The 18,737-nt window shown below is 38.2% G+C and overlaps 2 protein-coding genes across 2 annotated transcripts; both read left to right on the forward strand.

The window, feature by feature from the left end:
- The first annotated feature begins 5,724 nt into the window (after nucleotides 1-5,724).
- LOC137732141 (uncharacterized) lies at nucleotides 5,725-12,363 on the forward strand. Its single transcript, XM_068471441.1, has 6 exons — nucleotides 5,725-6,853; nucleotides 6,957-7,065; nucleotides 7,647-7,767; nucleotides 7,895-8,686; nucleotides 9,166-11,203; nucleotides 11,463-12,363. The coding sequence occupies exons 1-6, from the start codon at nucleotides 6,658-6,660 to the stop codon at nucleotides 11,888-11,890; spliced, it is 3,684 nt and encodes a 1,227-aa protein (XP_068327542.1). The 5' UTR covers nucleotides 5,725-6,657; the 3' UTR covers nucleotides 11,891-12,363.
- A 261-nt stretch (nucleotides 12,364-12,624) lies between these two features.
- On the forward strand, nucleotides 12,625-18,720 carry LOC137732538 (ATP-dependent DNA helicase Q-like 5). The gene is made up of 19 exons (XM_068471858.1): nucleotides 12,625-13,974; nucleotides 14,064-14,117; nucleotides 14,273-14,385; nucleotides 14,544-14,756; nucleotides 14,838-14,916; nucleotides 15,244-15,297; nucleotides 15,399-15,473; nucleotides 15,623-15,676; nucleotides 16,091-16,135; nucleotides 16,219-16,313; nucleotides 16,417-16,546; nucleotides 16,672-16,770; nucleotides 16,879-16,934; nucleotides 17,035-17,137; nucleotides 17,446-17,574; nucleotides 17,699-17,868; nucleotides 17,961-17,985; nucleotides 18,077-18,192; nucleotides 18,331-18,720. The coding sequence occupies exons 1-19, from the start codon at nucleotides 12,760-12,762 to the stop codon at nucleotides 18,416-18,418; spliced, it is 2,913 nt and encodes a 970-aa protein (XP_068327959.1). The 5' UTR covers nucleotides 12,625-12,759; the 3' UTR covers nucleotides 18,419-18,720.
- Nucleotides 18,721-18,737: the final 17 nt, after the last annotated feature.

Raw genomic sequence — 18,737 nt, forward strand, 5'->3', positions numbered from 1 at the left:
ACCGCGGCGCTTCGCTTTCAGTCTTTCAGAAGAATCTTCAAAAGTAAAACGCACCGTGTCGGTGTTAAGTAAATAGTAACAAAAGGTTTGGTAGAAAGTAAATAGTAACACAAAGGTAAACGTCAACGAATATCGTGAACATAAAGTTGACGTGTGCTTGTAAAAGGAAAGTGAGAATTTGAGTTGAACTGAGTTTTGGAACTTTTGTTGCGTCGGGAACAGGTAATATTAGTATATTAATTTATTTTAATTTTTCAACAAAATAGTTATTTAAAAAGAAAATTAATGAAAATAGTTTGAAAACTTTGAGTTTTAACGATTAAGAAAAAATAAATAGGAAAGTGAATAGTATCATATTTTTCGTTAAAGTAAATAATACCGTGAGTTTTCCATTAAAACTCCCTTATTTAAATTACATAATTTATTTTGCGTATAAAAACATATGAGTAAATAGCACCATATTTGGAGAAAATTAAAAAATTTCAGTGCGATCTTTGGGGAAATAAATTAAATATATACGCACACATTATTATATTTATATTTGTTTTGTTGAATAAGGTGTACATTGGTTAGGTACTTAGGTTTTCTGATTCAATTATTTGGAGCTTATATATGTCACGTATAGTGCAGATGCATGATAACTTGTACATTGTATATAATAATATACAGTAAAATACACAGCTGGATACTACCAATTCATATGTCTCCATCTCTTTACATATTTGTGGAACGTTGTATGCCATCTCAAAAAATATAATCACCAAAAAAATCTATTTAAAATTTGGCATAATCATACAAGAACACTATTCTAAAAATAGGCGGCACCTAGGCTAGGCAGTGAAAGACCGATGCAATTTAAGCCAAAACATAGAGGAAAATCAGATAAGGGCTAGGCGGCCACCTAGGCAGCCTTGATGTGCTAGGCGAGTTAGGCAGTGGTTAAACAGTGAATAAGCAGTTCGAGGTTTAGGGTTCTATTGTTTTTTAATTTTTTTTAATTAAGTTAAAGGGGTCTTGTGGGAACCTACCCAAAAAAGAACCCATATTATTTCTCTCGCCATTTCGTGTTTCTTTTCTCCATGTCTCTCCATGTTCTCATTCACATATATTGATTAATTGAATAATTGATTAATTTCTGTCAATTTTAGATTATGAACTATTAATTTTCGAATTTGGTTTTGCGTTTTGGGTTTTTCTTATTTTTGTTGCATTAGTATGTGATGACGTCAATGCCATGATGTTTTAAGTTTTAACTTCCCCAAATTCTCAATACAAGTATAGTTTTTTTCTAGAGTATAAGTAGAGACTTATTTATATGTTACTATAATAAATTTAACTAAATCCACCTAATCCACCTAAGTTCCAACTTAGCAGCCTAGGTGCTAAATTCCAGTCCGCCTGTCAATAGTGCGTAACGTCTTCTAGAATCTAGTCCAAGAACTCTATTTAATGTATTTTTCTTCAAGTTATTATTACTTTAAAGCTAATTCAAGTTGTTATTCTTCTCATACAATAATCAATGACAAAATATTTCGACATAATATAAACAATGCATGCACTTGTAATATATTATAATTATCTTAGGTCGTTTGTGGAATTGGGTCCTCTTCGAGGCAAACCCTCGGGATTCTCCTGACCCACTAACACGGACCGTTGGATTTTGATCAAACGATTACAATTATTATAACTTTTAGAGGGACCCCCTTGTTTGTAGCCGTTGAATCAAAATTCAACGGTCCGTATTAATGATCAGGAAGATCCCAATAGTTTGTCTCGGAGAGGATCCAATTCTGTTATGCGAAGTTCGAATTTACTATTAATTATTTAATAAATTTTTTCAAAGACGGAATAAAAACAAAACTGCATTACGGTTGTGATTTTTATCGACGATTTTAATTTGTTACCATAATAATATATTTTTGGTGGGTTGAAACACAACCATTTTTTGACATAAAATATTTATATAAGATTTGTTGAAAGCCATACATTGAATATAAAAAGAAAAATAATATAGGCATTCAGTACTACAGTTTGCTAGTATTCCTTTTCACTTTAAAGTAAGAAGTCTTTGGTTCGAATCTTGTGAATGGTGAATTCGATACCAAATTAGGCTGCCCATCTTGTAATTTAACCGAACTCTCTCTCTTCTTAGTGTAAAAATATCGATGCATTAATAAAAATAAAAATAAATAAATACTGGTTATGATTACACTGAAGGCTTCTAAGTTTTCTTTCTCCGTCACCTACCAATTAAAACGACGTCATTCTGCACCTTTCCATTAGTGCACAGATTCATGATATAACATTAACATATGGTTGTTGTTACATCGCCTTTTTATCTTATTCCATCGCTGTCCCACTCCCGCTGTCTTTATTTAGGGTTTAATTGAATGCATCATTGACACGTATAGATTATCCAAACTTAACAAGGTCATTATCTAATGTGATTATCAGCGTCACTTCTTATGAGAGGGAATTTCATTATTTATCGGTGAACTGAACTTCGTGAAGTGTATGTTTGATGGCTTTTTTCTTTTTTCTTTTTAAGGTTCATAACTTATATCATCTTATAAATCATCTAGATATGTTAAGAAAGCTAAGCGAATTTATAGTGCGGTTCATTATTGCCACTGAACTTCAAAGGCGGAGCCAAGATTTTTTCCTTGGGTGGGCTAATTGAAAAAAGTACTATAAAATCATATGTTTATTTTTTGCTTGTATAAACTTATATAATAATCAATATAAAAGAACAACAATATAATATAAACTATTCTCAAAATCATAACCCTAACCGATAAATTCATGGACCATATAAATAATTAACCTACTAATTAAATCAAGAATAATATAGAGATTAAGAAAGTACCAAATGTGACATTTATTGGAGAATCACAATGGAAATTAAGGAATTGCGGAGACAAGAATTTAATTGTGGATTTAAAGAAATTATTTTTCTTTTCTTGAGTAAGAAGCACAAAGGCTAAATTACATAGGGTAAATGGTCTTTTTCTTTAAAGAATATGATAAAAAAGGATTGTATATAGAACTAATTTAGCATTTTTAGCATAAAATGTATTATTTATTACCTATCCTCTATAAAATATACATTAAATAATAATCTCTATTGAAATTGAGTAAACTATAAACATGATTTTACAAAATAATAGTTCTATTTACAAACCCATTTTTACTTCCAACACAGCCTTATTAATTTTGTGTCAGTAATTATCTTCAACTCATTCAATTCGAACAACCGAAATTTGAAAGGGGTGTATGAGAAGTAAAAATGAGTGCATAGATAATACTATTCTCACATAAAACCTCCCTGGGCTAAACCTTAGCCTTGTGGGTGGCTACGCCATTGCTAAACTTATAGACTTAACGAAGCGTAAGGAAACTGACATATAACATATGAGTTGTCAGTTATGGCAAAAGGAAAATACTTGATTTGTTACATATAAGAATCCATTCCTATTTGCACAATTTAACAAAAATAATTGTTATTGGCACTCTAAAAATGTCATTTTGCACTTCAAACATTTTATAATTAGTAAGAAATTACACTTGTGAGGAGTGTATAATGAGATTTTTGAAGTGCTAATAAGAGTTCCCTTAACAAATACGTATAACTTTACTTCTATATTTTAATGAGATATTTTTTAATACGTGTCGGATAATGATTTATATTACTGAGGAGCTAAGTATCCATATAAAAAATGCAAAATAATGTTTACTAAGTCGAAGTTGAAACTAAAATAGAATACAATCTACTAGTATGGGATTGTATGGGAAGTATGGAAATAAGTTGATGAGTTGAGATACCAAAAATTAATAAAAGGGTAAATTACATTTTCATACATCAGGTTTTGGGTCTATTTCAATTCCTTACAACATCTTCAAAACATTTCACTTTCATACCTTGAGTACTCTTTTATTTCAAAATAATACATCCGTTAGATTTTCCATCTATTAATCCATTAAATGCTGACGTGACTGCCAAATGTCTGCCATGTGGCAAACAAAATATTTTTTTTTATTATAAAAAAACCCGAATTTTCTACACAAAAAAATAACAAAAAATAAAATTGAAATCATTCCATCTCCTTGCAACCACCCCCATATCCCTAAATTTGCAAGAAGAAGAAGAAGAAGCAGGAGGAGGAGAAGGAAAAGAAAAAAAATGCCCAAACCGAGTTCGTCCCTCCACACCCAAAAACCCGCAACCTAGAAGAAAAAGAAGAGTGCAAATGCAGCTCCCATTCTCCCACCCTAACCACCAACCAGTCCCTGTCATTTGAGTCAAAACCCAGGTCCTCTTTCGTCCACCCAAGAAACCCCCACCCTTCATCTATGTTTGAACGCCACCCAAAACCACCAAAGACAAAGAAGGGGGAGTGAGACAGAGAGAGGAGAGTGAGAAATGGATTTCAATTTCAACTCCAACATAGTGGAAGCGGCTGGTTCGCGGTCGTGCGGGGCGGGGGGATGGGGGAAAGGCAGGTGGGTCGCGCGCCGGCAGCTTCTTCTTCAACTGGGTTTGGGCTGTTTTTTTTTTTTTTTTTTTCCCTTCCTTCTTCTTGTTGTTGTTGTTGCAGGTTTAGGGATGTGGGGGGTGGTTGTGGGGAGATGGGATGGATGGGTTTCAAGGGTTTTTTTTTCCTTCCTTCCTTCTTCTTCTTCTTGTTGCAAGTTTAGAGGTGTGGGGGTGGTTGTGGGGAGATGGGATGGGTTTCTTTTTTTTATTTTTTATTTGTGTGTTTTGAGAAAATTCAGGTTTTAAAAAAAATTTAATTTTTTGTTGCCACGTGGCATATATGTGACAGTTACGTCAACACTTAACGGATAAATAGATAAAAAATGTAACGGAGATATTATTTTGAAATAAAATAGTACTTAAGGTATGAAAGTGAAATACTTTGAAGATGTTGTAAGGAATTAAAATAGATGAAAATGTAATTTACCCTTAATAAAACCTAAGAAGTGTATATACACTATAACCTAGTCAAGATACCTGCATAAATAGATTTGGTAGGAAAATTTATTTATTTCTTCGGTGAGAATAATTGATTTAAATTTTTACTTATAAAAAAAGTTGAATTGGATGTGCAGCCAAATAGTGTTATTCTAAACGTACCAATGCACTTCAAAATTCTAAATGATATTATACGTATGCATACATACACACACACACACACACACACACACACACACACACACACATATATATATATATATATCTCTCTCTCTCTATTAAATGTAACTTACCAATAATTTGGTACATTATTGGTATGTCATGTAATCCAAATTGTGTACAAATTAATATGTTGATACATTGTGTAAAGATTATTATGGCAATCTCATTATTACGACAATCTCATTATGAAGTTTATCTCACTTCTCCGCATTATTATACGGTAAACTCATTGTGGGACTTAACTCACTTTCTCATATTTTAATATAAATAATATCATTTGTTCGAAAAAAAGAAGAAGATAATTTCCGTGTATTTAGGCACTCTAGATCTTAGTTTTAATTGGGAAAATAGAATAAAAAATCTGTATGAAAACGAAATTAACAAATACTGTGAATACATGACAAAAGCGAAAAAGAAAACGAAAGGTTAAAGATACGCAGAGCTTACCGTAAACGGCAGTTGCAACGCTCGTAAATATTTAACAAGAAGCAGAAAAAGTGCAATTGACAGAAAGAAAATCACGAAAAAAAAAGGAAAAAATAAAGCAAAGAGAAAAGTGAAGAAGCAAAAAAGAGAAAACGAAAGCTTTGTTGTGGAGGAAACGAGCAAAAATCCAGACGATAACAAAACCACAGTTTTATTTATTTTTTATATTTTCAGTTTTTCCACTTCCGTTCTCGGAGACTCGCACCGTATAAATTTTCTCGGAGGAGAGAGAAGAATTCCTGAGAATTCCACTTTCCTTTTCCTGCCGCACCGATCCGTTACCGCTTTCGTCTTCCGATCCGTACGCGCGCAGGCAAAGCAGTAAATGCTTTAGATCCGACTGCTTGATATCTTCCAGCTCTCTGCTGTCGAGCTTCGAGTTTTCGGGATCGCAGTGAGTTGTGCGGAGGGGTTTTTTGTCAGTGAGTCGAGTTGTGGAAGCACCGGAAGTGGTTTTGTCAATGGCGGTGTGAATTCGGGTTCAGTGGCGGCGTGGAGTGTTTGGTGGGAGCTGAATTGGAGTTGGAATTAAGTTTCTGGTGGCGGGTGCGGTGGTTTCTCTGTTTTGGTGTCTTCAAATGGCAGAATCTAGGGTTTTGAGACTTCGGTACACGATGAAGGTCGTAATTTGATTGAATTACGTACGTCGACGTTGAGCCTCTGCATTGCGACTGGTACGGTTGTTTCAGTTGCTGCGTTAATTTATGCAATTTTGTATTGAATTTGGGATACTATTTGGGCTTTGAGTTGACTTGGACCTGGCATGTATGATTCCCACTGTTATTGAGTTGTGGGAATTGGAATTAAATTAGTTTGGTGCGTTTCGTGTTGCCGGCGAATCGTGAAAGAGTTTGGTTGCTCAAATTATTGTCATTGTGAGTACTAGCTAGGTGTATATGGTGGGTTACTGGTTCAATTTGCGTTGTATGGAGCGGTTGGGGTGTCTGTTTTGATTGTGTAGTTTTCGGTTGTGAGAGATGCCTCCTTCGCCGTCATTGAGGTGCTCTCCTGGACGAGAGCCAAGAGGGAACCCTCACAGACGGGGTCGAAGTTTTGAAAGTGGAGTGTTTTTGAAAGACAAAGATGAAGATCTTGCCTTGTTCAACGAAATGCAGACCCGAGAAAAAGAGGATTTCTTGCTTCCATCGTCGGATGATCTTGAGGACACATTCTGTAAGATGCCATTCCTTATATCATTTGCTAGGAAGTGTAAAGTTCAGGATTTTGTCTTGCGTGACAGGGTTGACAGGGATCATTTATGTTTTTCATCTTACAGCTACAAAATTGAGGCAATTTTCGGGTGTGAAGCTTGGAATCACCATTCCGACGCGAGGAGAGAGTAGCGACCTGTTTAATGTGGAGGGGGAGAAAAATGACTATGACTGGTGAATTATACTTTTTCTTCGTTTGATACCTTAATTTATCGTTGCTATATTTCTAGTTTTAAGATATGTTTTGCACTCTTAAGTACTAAAGACATGATTAAATTGCATCTAGGATCAATTTGTTAGCATTTTACTTTGTAAGCACGTGATACATCCTGGTTGTAAATTGTAAGACAAGCGTCCTACCTTAAAGACTAGAAATTGTTCAGTAAACCAGAATAATTTATTTTGTCAGATGACAAAGAAAGCAGAAATTATTTCCCTAAAAAATTTGGGTGATGATTTTGGCACTCCAAAAACAACTTTAAACAACCTTGTGAACTCCTCATGTGTGAGAAAATAGAAGAGTGTGGAAGTGACTTTTTGGCTGCCAAAATGATCTCGCAAACTAAGAGCGTGTTTACATGCATATTTTGATTCTTGCATCTTAACTGGCTAAGAGTTTAAGCGATTCTGTCAAAAAGCTGAAATTTTTACTGCTTGAAATTTGTCCATTTATTCACTGAAACTAAATGATCATTAAGTGTCAGTCCTGTTTCTGTCTTTGTACTGACGGAAGATATGGTGTTTAAATTTCAAAGGTTAGTAACGCCTCCCGACACCCCTCTTTTTCCTTCATTGGATGATGAACCGCCACCAGTTAATGCACCACCAAGGGGCAGACCTCGAAGTCAACCTATTTCTATATCAAGATCATCCACGGTAGGGGGTCAAATCACTTTTATGGGACTTGATTATGTTAGTTATCATCTCATAGATGTTTCCTTAAAACATTATGCTGATATCATTATTTTCCGTATATTTTACATCATACTTGCTTTATTTTCAGATGGAGAAGAGTTACCGAAGTAGCAGGGGTAGTGCTAGTCCTAATCGCTTAAGCCCTTCTCCTCGTTCGGGGAATAGTACAATCCAATCAAGGGGACAGCCATCACCAGTGCGCCATTCCAGTCCAACCCCAAGTCTACGTCATGCTACCCCATCATGGAGACCATCTTCTCCATCACAGAAACCATCTACTCCTTCACAGAGACCATCTACCCCCCCAAGTAAATCCCCAACACCTCCTCGAAGGTCGTCTACCCCCACACCACGGAGGACAAGCACTGGGTCCAGCAGTAGTGGGGCTTCACCTGGGATGAGAGGAACTTCCCCAGTAAAGACAAGTCGAGGGAACTCTGCTTCACCTAAAATAAAAGCATGGCAAACCAATATTCCAGGCTTCTCCTGTGATGCACCTCCCAACCTTCGTACTTCTCTTGCTGATCGTCCGGCAACATATGTGAGGGGTTCCTCACCAGCATCTAGAAATGGTAGGGACAATTCCTCCAACTACAGAAGGCAATCAATGTCTCCAACTGCTTCTAGAAGTGTCAGTTCATCTCATAGTCATGATCGAGACCCATTTAGTTCTCACAGCAAAGGTTCTATAGCATCTTCCATTGATGATGATCTAGACTCTCTACAATCTATTCCTGTGGGTAGTTTGGACCGATCGACTTCAAGAGGAGTTGTCACTTTCTCAAACAACAGAGCTGTGGCCTTCTCAAAGAGGCCAGCCAAAGTGGTGTCCTCATCTTCTGCTCCAAAAAGATCCTTTGATTCCGCCCTTCGGCAAATGGTACTTTGGTCTAGTGCATTAAATTGCATCCATTATGATAAATAATTCTTTTATTATCCGATGAAAGGCAATTATTTGAAAGTAGGGACAGTTTGCTAAAGTTCTTATGCAATGACTTGGCAATATAATTTTGTACAATTTCCAAACTTTGTTCCTGCTAATGTTTTCTCTAGGTTTCAATTCAAGGTCTCTTAGGTGTGTGTTTCTTTCCTACTTCAAGTAATAAAGTTACATTGGATTTAACCGAAGTTATAAAAAAATGCTGAAAATTGGAACTGCACTGAATTATTATAATATTCCTCTCTCTCTTAATATTTATTAGGTTGCCATTATGATCTAGGGCTTTTTGATGAAATGTAACACCTTGGAATCCTGTAGTTATAAATATGTTACATTTGCACTTCACTCATTGTGATTTCTCCATTCATACGTTATAGAAATCCACATCATAGGATTAATGCCTTACCATGTCCGTGCAGGATCAACGGAAAGGTCCCCAGAATATGTTTCGGCCGCTCTTATCTAGTGTTCCCAGTAGCACCTTCTATGTTGGAAAAGCAAGCTCTGTGCATCGTCCTCTGATTTCCAGGAACTCCTCAGTCACGACTAGCAGCAATGCAAGTTCTGATCTGGGTACTAGTGTTGCACATGATATGGAAGGGTGTGATCACAACCAGGATGATATGGCCAGTGAATCTGAGAAAGTGCCATACTCTGATGTTCATGAAGAAGTATTTGGCTTTGATAAGATGGATGTAGTAGATGAAGACACCAGGCATGATGTCCATGATGGCTCACGTGACATTCATCACGGTGACTTCAATAGAGTCACCAGTACAGTGGAGTGTGGAGCTAGTCGCTCTGAAGATTATGGTCACCCCAATAACATCATGGAAGTCAGTCCAACCTCTGAAGATTCTCATGTTAAGGGTGATTTTTCAGGAATCAATAATCTTGAAGACATGGAAACTTGTCCTAAATGTGGTTGCAGGTATTATGTTTCTGATGGGGTGGAAAGTAACATTAGATTTTGTCCAGAGTGCAGTAGGAAAGATAAACTTCCGACTGTCATGATGCCGGAGATACCTGAAGTTCCTAAAAACTCTCCAGCTTTGTCTGTCGGAATTGTGGAAGAAGAAAAACCTTTGGATGTATTGGAAACCATGGTGGTTGTGCCTGGATCTCCACAAGTTTCTGATTTAGGAAAACCAAACAATTCCCAGGGTGAAGAGATTGTCGATCCAGGCCAAAATATTGATCGTGAGCAAATCCCTAATTGTTTACAAGAACAATCTCTTGTTAGACCAGTAGAGGGAGTTGAGGATGGACTAGCCAACAAGCAAGGGGTGGTTTCACTAACGGTTGGTTGTAGCCAACATAATAGTGACACCGGGGGTCAGAATTTGCATCATTCTAACTATCCAAATATGAGGGCAGACATTTCGGAAGGAGCAGGCATTTCCATACTGCTGAAGAGAACAAGCAGTAGCAAGGGGTCTGTTGTTCAGGGCAGAACTTTCACAGCCACAACCATACCTTATGAGAATCTGTCATATGCTAGAGATAGTTCAAACAGTATGAGAAGCTCCATTGGCCATGGTAGTTTCTCTGCATCATCTTCGGTTGATTTTGGCTCAACTAAACAAACTGAGACTCGTGTGCAGCGACAGTTGAGCAGCAAGAAATCAGACATGGATAGTTTCTCTGCATCATCGTCAGTTGATTATGGCTCAGCTAGACAAACAGAGACTCATGTGCAGCGACAGTTGAGTGGCAAGAAATCAGACATGGAGAATCACACAAATGACACAAATATGAAACCCCAAAGCATTGGATCACCCCATGGAGATCCAAACCATGTTCGCCAAACGTTAGGTCTTTCATCAAACAAACATGATAATGGTTTTGAGATTACTGTGGGAAATGTTGAATATGATGTCGCAGAGGTGGCGCACACAACATCTCAGGAACGCTTCCTAGCTTCAGAATGTACAGAACCAGATGTTACTATTACAGCTTCTTCCAGGACAACTGTTGCTGAGGAAGATGATACTGAGTTCAGTTCTAGCAGTGGAAGATTTGATGCTTCTACCACAGAATTGTCGAGTCAGGCAGTTAGCACTCTGTTAGAGGACAATTCTGTAGCTCCATCTCCAAATTGTGAAAATTGTGCTTCAGATGAGTATGGTGAAGAATTGAAAAACAATGCAAAAAGTTCCATGGATATTGAATCTTCAGTTGTAACTCCAGATTCATTCAACGATGAAAACACCATAAGTGTTGTCCGAGTGGATGCCGAAGAGACTGCTACTCACAGCTCTTTGATCACAGTATCAGAAATAGAAACTGAAAAATGTGATCAGAGTGCCTCTTGTTCAATGTACAGTGATGCTTCCCTTGAATCAAAAAGCACGATTGGGGAAGGTCAGGAGCCTTCAGTTCCATTTCCTTCTGACAGTGATATGACACCTTCAGTTCCAGAAACCAGCACCACTAGTAATGCATATGGCATCCTAGGTATGATTTAAAATTGCTTTGAGACTTTTTTTTTTTTTAATGTTTGACAAAGTTTATTGACTTAGAAACTTTTCTCGGTGAGGGTGGTCAGTATTGTGTGGAGTTCATGAGTTAGAATTACAATAATGTATGACTATTTTGCTTCCCCGCGTCCTATGTGTCACTCATCTTTCCCTCTGAAAGAAGCATGATTTCCTATTTGTTTTGGTTTCCTGACCACCTTACATTCTCATCTGACAAGTCCTATATGTTTTATCAGAAGAGGAATCAACCGTAAAGGTTGAGTTGCAAGGTCGAAGAAAGGCAAGAAGCCTGACACTAGAAGAGGCAACAGATACAATACTCTTCTGCAGCTCCATTGTCCACAATCTGGCCTACGAGGCTGCAGCCATAGCGATGGAAAAGGAAAGCTCAGTTCCATTAGAAGGTTTTCACCCTACGGTTACAATAATGGGGAAATCCAATCCTGAGAGAAAGGAACCACGCAGCAGAACTGTTAGTCGACGTTCTTTAAAACCTCAAAAGGGCAAGCCAAAGCCGGTGGAAACAGATGCTGAACTTCCTGCTAGTAAGACTGAGAACGATGAGAATGTTGACGAATCTTTGCAACGGAATGTAGGGCTTCCCAAGGTAGACGGCATGAAGCCTCCAAAGCTGGAATCCAAGTGCAACTGCACTATAATGTGATGGTCTCCATTCTAATCCCGCTCAAAGCTCCCGCTGTGCATTTTGGCCACTCCCTTCAGCAGTTCAGTGCAGCCGATATTTATGGAGGAGATGGTGCTGAGTACTTGTATTTTAATGTTTTCTTTCTTTTTTTTTTATTTTTTATTTTTATAATGTTTGAAGGGGCTGTTTGGGGGTACTTGCCAAATGTTTGTATCGGTTCCGATTTGTTTGTAAGAATCCGCGATGTTTTGCCGACGTAATTGTAAAGTTTTCCTGTGTCATTAGGTGCTGATAATTGGGCAGAGGCATCGGAGGTTTGTGGTTGCTCCGGCCTTGTCAACGAATCAGTAAGTTCGATGTGGTTCAATTCCTCCACTGGAGTAAGTGTGTGTACGAGAACCCAATTCATTCATATTCATTATGATTGTTTTAGAATATACCTTGATTATTATTACTAGATAGTGCTGAAACAAAAATAATAAGGGATGCTAGCAGTCTTCTCACCTGGAACTTCTCGTTTTTCCTTTTCATAGTTTGATTATTATTCATAGTTTTTCGTAAACACCATTATCCTCTCATTTCCACAGCTTGACTATAGCCTGGTGATGAAATTCAGCAACCTTGGTAAAGTTAACTGAAGTGTCTAAGTTCAATTCTCGCCATTGATGAGTTCCAAGAAAAATATTATAAGGACCCTATTGTTTCACTTTGACTTAACCCAAAATCATAAAGTCCTAAAATTACATAAAATGAGAAGGGAAAGAGAAAATCTAAACCATGGCGGGAAACCATAGCTAAAAAAGAAAAGCTCAAAATATGGCGGGAAAACCATATCATCAAGTAAAGGCCTTGAAAATTCAATCAATTTTCTCCGACCAAAATTCACCATGGAATCCGATTCCGACTCCGACGGCTCTCACATCTCTGCCACTCCCCCAAGACACACTAGACCTTCGTTACCACCACAGCCGCCATCGACAAATCCAAAGCGACAGCCGGCGCCAAATCGGAAGCCACCGCCACCAAAGCCAAAGCCTAGCATTCTCTCTTCCCGCACATCGAGACTTAGGTACAGACCTTCGTCTAAGTCCAAACCCATTTCCGAACCCGAAACTCCCTCTTCCGAGCCCACCCGACCAGACCCGCCGCCCGATCCATCTCCTCTCCTCCTCCCCAATTTACCCTACCAAATCTGCCGCTGGCCGTCCGATCCATCCCGCGCGATCCCCACCGTCGATTCCAGCGATACCCTTCTCGCCCCACAGGGCAGGCACTTGTTCCAGTCACCGTCGTTCTCCAAAATCCGACGGACCTCCATCGATTTCGATTCTTTCCAAGACGACGAGCCGCCGCTGTCTTCTTCGGCGCCGAAGCCGGATCCAACGGCTGCAATTGGTGGGTCTGATTCTTCTGCCCCCAATCGGGTACCGCCAGATCCAAAACGCGAAGCGGCTGCTGCCAAGTCTGGAGTTTCGGCCATAGCTGTGAAGAAACGTTTCAATTTGATTGGAGGCAATGTGCCTTCGGCGCCTGTGAAGTTTCGAAGCAGTGGGGCAGAAGGGAACTTTGTGAAGCTCAATCTGAATCGGGGGAAGCGCAAATTCGTGAACCGAAGAGGAAATAGCAGCTCGTCGGGTCGTCGAAAATTTTACAGAAAGGGGAAAAGGAAATTGAAAGCAGTAGATGAAAATGATGGGGAGACAATTGGTGAAGAAGATGAGTTGGTTGCAGATGCTATTGCAGAACAACAGATTCGGAAGCAAGACAGTAAAAGACCGAAATTTGATTCCGAATCGTTTGAAGAGGCGGTTTTGATGACTAGAAATGATCCGAGTGAAGATAATTTGGTGAAATTGTTGAGGTTAACTTATGGGTATGAATTGTTCCGAGATGGGCAGTTGGAGGCAATCAAGATGGTGCTCGAGGGGAAGTCGACAATGCTTGTTTTGCCTACGGGTGCTGGCAAATCGTTGTGTTATCAGTTGCCCTCATTAATTTTACCTGGGGTAACTTTGGTTGTCAGTCCATTGATTGCACTGATGATTGACCAGCTTAAGCAGCTGCCTCATATGATTCGTGGCGGTCTTATTTGTAGCAATCAGGTATGTCCCGCGCTCTCAGTCTCGGTCTATGTCTCTCTTTGCTCACATACAAATAGGTGGGTGTAATTTGTCTCCTTTTGTTTATTCAGAGACCTGAAGAAGCTTCCGAGACAATAAGGCTGCTTCAACAAGGGGAGTTAAAGGTTTGTATGTCAATATATTGTTGAGTAAATTTGAGTATGATTTGTCCCCAGTGGATGTAAAATGTCTTTTACATCTAGTGTTTACTCATATAGTGTATGAGTTGTTCTATCTGGATTGTTTGCAGAGAGCTAAAGTTTGGTGGATTGTATTTTAGGTGCTTTTTGTTTCGCCGGAGAGGTTTTTGAATGCGGAATTTTTGTCTATATTTTCTGCTAACACAGTTGTGTCTCTTGTTGTGGTGGATGAAGCTCACTGTGTTTCAGAGTGGTAAGTGAATAGTGATGGTTGCACCAACTATTGTCTTCTTGTTTTAATGTCTTTTATAGTTTGATTATTAGTCCACAGTGTCCTCATCCTTCCAGCTGAATTTCGTATCTTATGGCATGCAATTCCCCTTAAATACTTAATTTTGAAGGGTTTTCCAGGTCACATAACTTCCGTCCCTCATATATGAGGCTTAGAGCTTGTTTTCTTCATGCCAAGCTCAATGTCAACTGCATTCTTGCCATGACAGCTACGGCCACAGCCACAACTTTGGGTTCTGTCATGTCTGCTTTAGAGATTCCTCCAACTAATCTCATTCAAAAAGCAATACTAAGGGATAATTTACAACTTTCAGTGTCATTGAGTGGAAATAGGCAAGTCTGAATACTTCTTTCTCCCCCTTCATTTTATCAGTTTTCTTACATATGTATCTGAATCTGTTATGAATTAAATAGAATGAAAGATCTGCTGCTGTTGATCAAGTCAACTTCGTTCAAGGATGTTCAGAGCATCATTATCTACTGCAAATTTCAGGTACACATTGAGTCAAATGTCTGATATCCCGTTTCCTTAAGATGTTTTGTAACACTCTGTGTATTTGATAGTTTTAAGGTGGTTCTAGGATAACATTTTCAACAAGCTGAGGCAATATTTAAAACCTTCTTTCTTGTATGAGGAAAGACTCAAACTTCAGATTATTGGAGGGGAAATGGAATACTGTTAAACTACTAGCGGTTGAGGATTGCCAACACTTCTTGCAATTAATTTTGCCTTCTTTCTTGACACTCAATTAGGATGGATGAATATAATCCTACATTCTTGACATTGAGTGGAAAATAATCTTGTTTTCTAACTTTGCAGTTTGAAACTGAAATGATAAGCAGATACTTATGCGATAATAATATCTCTGGAAAGGTTAGTTTTCCATGTTTCTCAGTTGCATGATCCACAAGTTGTATGTAAATATTGATGAGGAACGATAAAAACCTAACAAGTTATGGTAAAATGCTAACCAGAGTTACCACAGTGGTATCCCTGCTAAAGATCGTAGTCGAGTGCAGGAGTTGTTTTTCTCTAACAAGATACGAGTGGTAAGAAAATTACTCCGCTCATTCCTTAGTCCTATATTCTTCTCGTTTAATTTTGTGTTACAGATATGTTTCTTTTTCTTTCCTTTTACATATGTAGCAAATTCAAATATCAAATTCTTGGATGATTGACTTGTATGTTTTGATGGAAGGTTGTTGCAACTGTGGCCTTTGGCATGGGCCTTGACAAGAGGGATATTGGTGCTGTAAGAGAAATATACTCATAACTTTGTTTTCCTTTCCAGAAAAACTCATAATTAGTGTTGTTCATTGCATTGCATTCACTTGAACTGTAACCTGAGAAAGACAACATTTGGTGTCTGTACTGAATGTCTATTAGGTTAGTGTATGACAAACATAATAAACTTTGGAGTATACAGATGGGGTATCGTGATATTACGCGTGCCTTGTGCTCCTGGCTTCTGAGAAAGTCTAGAAAAAGATGACTTGTATCCACCACAAAAAGAAAGACAAAGTCAGGATTGATTTGCATGCATAAACATAAATGTTCGCCTGTTTACTTAATGCCAGCATATATTTGCATCGCAATATGCTGTCTGGATTTATTGTACCATTGTTTACCAGTTGTTTCTGGAAGTCCTAAATTGCATCTTTTTCAGGTTATTCATTACACCTTGCCAGAAAGCTTGGAGGAGTATGTTCAGGTGGAAGTTTCTTCAAAACCACTGTATTTTTCTAAAAGCTTCTGTCTTAGATTTGTTAACAAAATGAATGATAAATTATGTAGGAAATTGGACGAGCTGGGCGGGATGGGAGGTTGTCCCATTGCCATCTTTATTATGATGATAGCACATATTTTAAACTTCGCAGTCTTATGTATAGGTAGTTAAATATGGCAGCATCTTCTATTACTTTCCCTTTATCGAAGGCTTTCATAGGTTTAGAAGTGGTTCATGACTTTATGTATTGTGTTCTTACTTCTCAGTGATGGTGTGGATGAATATATGGTAAATAAATTCCTCTGTCAAGTATTCACCAGTGATGAGAACTCGCATGGGAAAGTTTGTTCATTGGTTAAAGAAACTGCATCTCGCAAGTTTGATATGAAAGAAGAGGTCCTTCTCTGCTACTAATTCCGTTCAATATTCTAAATTTTTAAGTGAAGATAGAAGAAATCACTTACAAGGACTTTCAGAAGCTAAGCACTAAAATGTTCTATTCTTGGCATTTGTTTTGGCAGGTGATGCTCACACTTCTAACGCAGTTGGAGTTGGGTGAAGTGCAGTATTTGCATTTACTTCCAGAGTTAAATGTGACTTGCACCTTGAATTTTCATAATGTAGGTAGCATGTTTAGAGGTTTCTACTTTGCCAAGATTAACTTTGAATTATTATAATGTCACAAAAACTGACCTCTTGATGGTTGAATATTGCGGTACGTAATGCAGACATCCCCAGCTTTACTTGCAGGGAAAGATGCTTTTGTTGCTGCAATTTTGAAAAAGTGAGTATAATCAGTGGTTTTGATTACACAAAGAAGTTGAATACGATTTTACACCAAGAAATATGTGGCAAAACAACTTATGCTTAGTGAAAATTTTCAGGTCTGAGACTAAGCAAGGACAATACGTGTTTGACATACCGACTGTGGCAAATAGCATTGGAGTTACAGCTACTGTCCTATCCAATCATCTTCAAATTTTAAAGGTTCAAGTCCTTCAAAAGAAAATCTTATTTTTGAGAAAACTTAACTATTTGAGTTGGAAACGGAAAAACGAAGGGTGAATTGTATTATGGTTTTTGTTTTCATTTTGTATATTTTCCCTTTTTTATTGGTAAGATTTGTTCAAACCTCATCCTGCCATTGATTTTCATAATTGGGCCTTTGATAAGCTGCTGTGTTTTACTATCTTCTATAGGTGAAAAGTTTGACTGTGTTGTCATCCCCTGCCCTCTACATAATGATACCATAATGTTCATACACTTATCTTTTTTTCGTTTTTGTGTTATTTTAGTTGAAAGGAGAAGTAACATACGAACTGAAGGACCAAGCCTACTGCTTTACAATCGTCGAAGCCCCTGCAGATCTTTGTTCTCTATCAGCACATCTCACAAAATGGTTATCAGAGGTTGAAAGTTGCAAGGTAATTGATAATTGTTAACACATTAAACGTTTTTATCAATTCAGTACACGTCCACTGTAAACAGAGGAAGTACAAATACAACGTGTTTCTCTTGTACAAATAATATGTTCTGCTTTTGATTTAGGTGCGGAAGTTGGACGCAATGTTTAATGCGGCAGTTTTTGCCGTTAACTCTTGCGAGAAGACGCAAGGTTGTTGTGATGCCCAACACACACAATGTTTGCAAAAGAAAATTATCGAATACTTCGATGGAGATGACAATTCTGAAGTCCCTAATACGATGGGTAAATCCAGGTCGGTATGATCTTTGGTTGTTGAAACTTAAATCATTTGGCATCAAGATTTCCTATTCTACGTGCTGATATCTTTAACATTCACATGTGCAGCCGATTTTTGCGAGCAGATATAAAAGTAAGAACCTTCGTATCTGATCAGCTCCTAATATACTCGAGACAGCTCGTGCTTGGCAGTTCTAATGTATTGGCTCCTCTTGGATTGACAGGTCTTTCTGCAGAGCAATTCACAGGCCAAATTCACTCCCAGAGCTGTTGCAAGGATAATGCATGGCATTGCAAGTCCATCCTATCCTTCTACATTCTGGTCTAAAACTCACTTCTGGTACGTAAACAAACTTGATTTGCAGGGTCCGACACAATTTAAAGTGTTCGATCCACTTTCTCGGCAATGCGCTTTTATACAGTATCAAATTCTTCACTGGAAACAAGTTTGAACTGACATGCTAAATCTTCATCACAGGGGAAGATACACAAGTATAGACTTCCAGGTGGTAATGGACGCGGCAAAGGCGGAACTGGTCAATTTTGTGGGGAAGAATGCTGTCTAAGCTGCGTAGAATACAGTTGGGGATCGGATAAGCAAAGTACAGAAGAAAAAGAGTAACACGTTTTTATCAAACCAGCACAGAACTGATGTTTTCTTGCCGTTTCTAGTGCTATGGAAACTGAGTTATGGCAGGTAAGCAGTAAGCTACCATATCTTTCATTCCCCGTGGGTGGAAAGATGCTTGGGTAGAGGCTTCCGTGCCGTGTCACTCGTATGACCAAGACACAAAGGGAAACAGAGATCTTCCGTGTAAACGGGGTATATCCCCGTTTCTCCCAATCAGTCAGACGAGAGGGATATGGAGTTGCCCCAAAAAATAA

The sequence above is a fragment of the Pyrus communis genome, chromosome 4 (genome assembly GCF_963583255.1).
Source record: "Pyrus communis chromosome 4, drPyrComm1.1, whole genome shotgun sequence".
NCBI lineage: Eukaryota > Viridiplantae > Streptophyta > Magnoliopsida > Rosales > Rosaceae > Pyrus > Pyrus communis.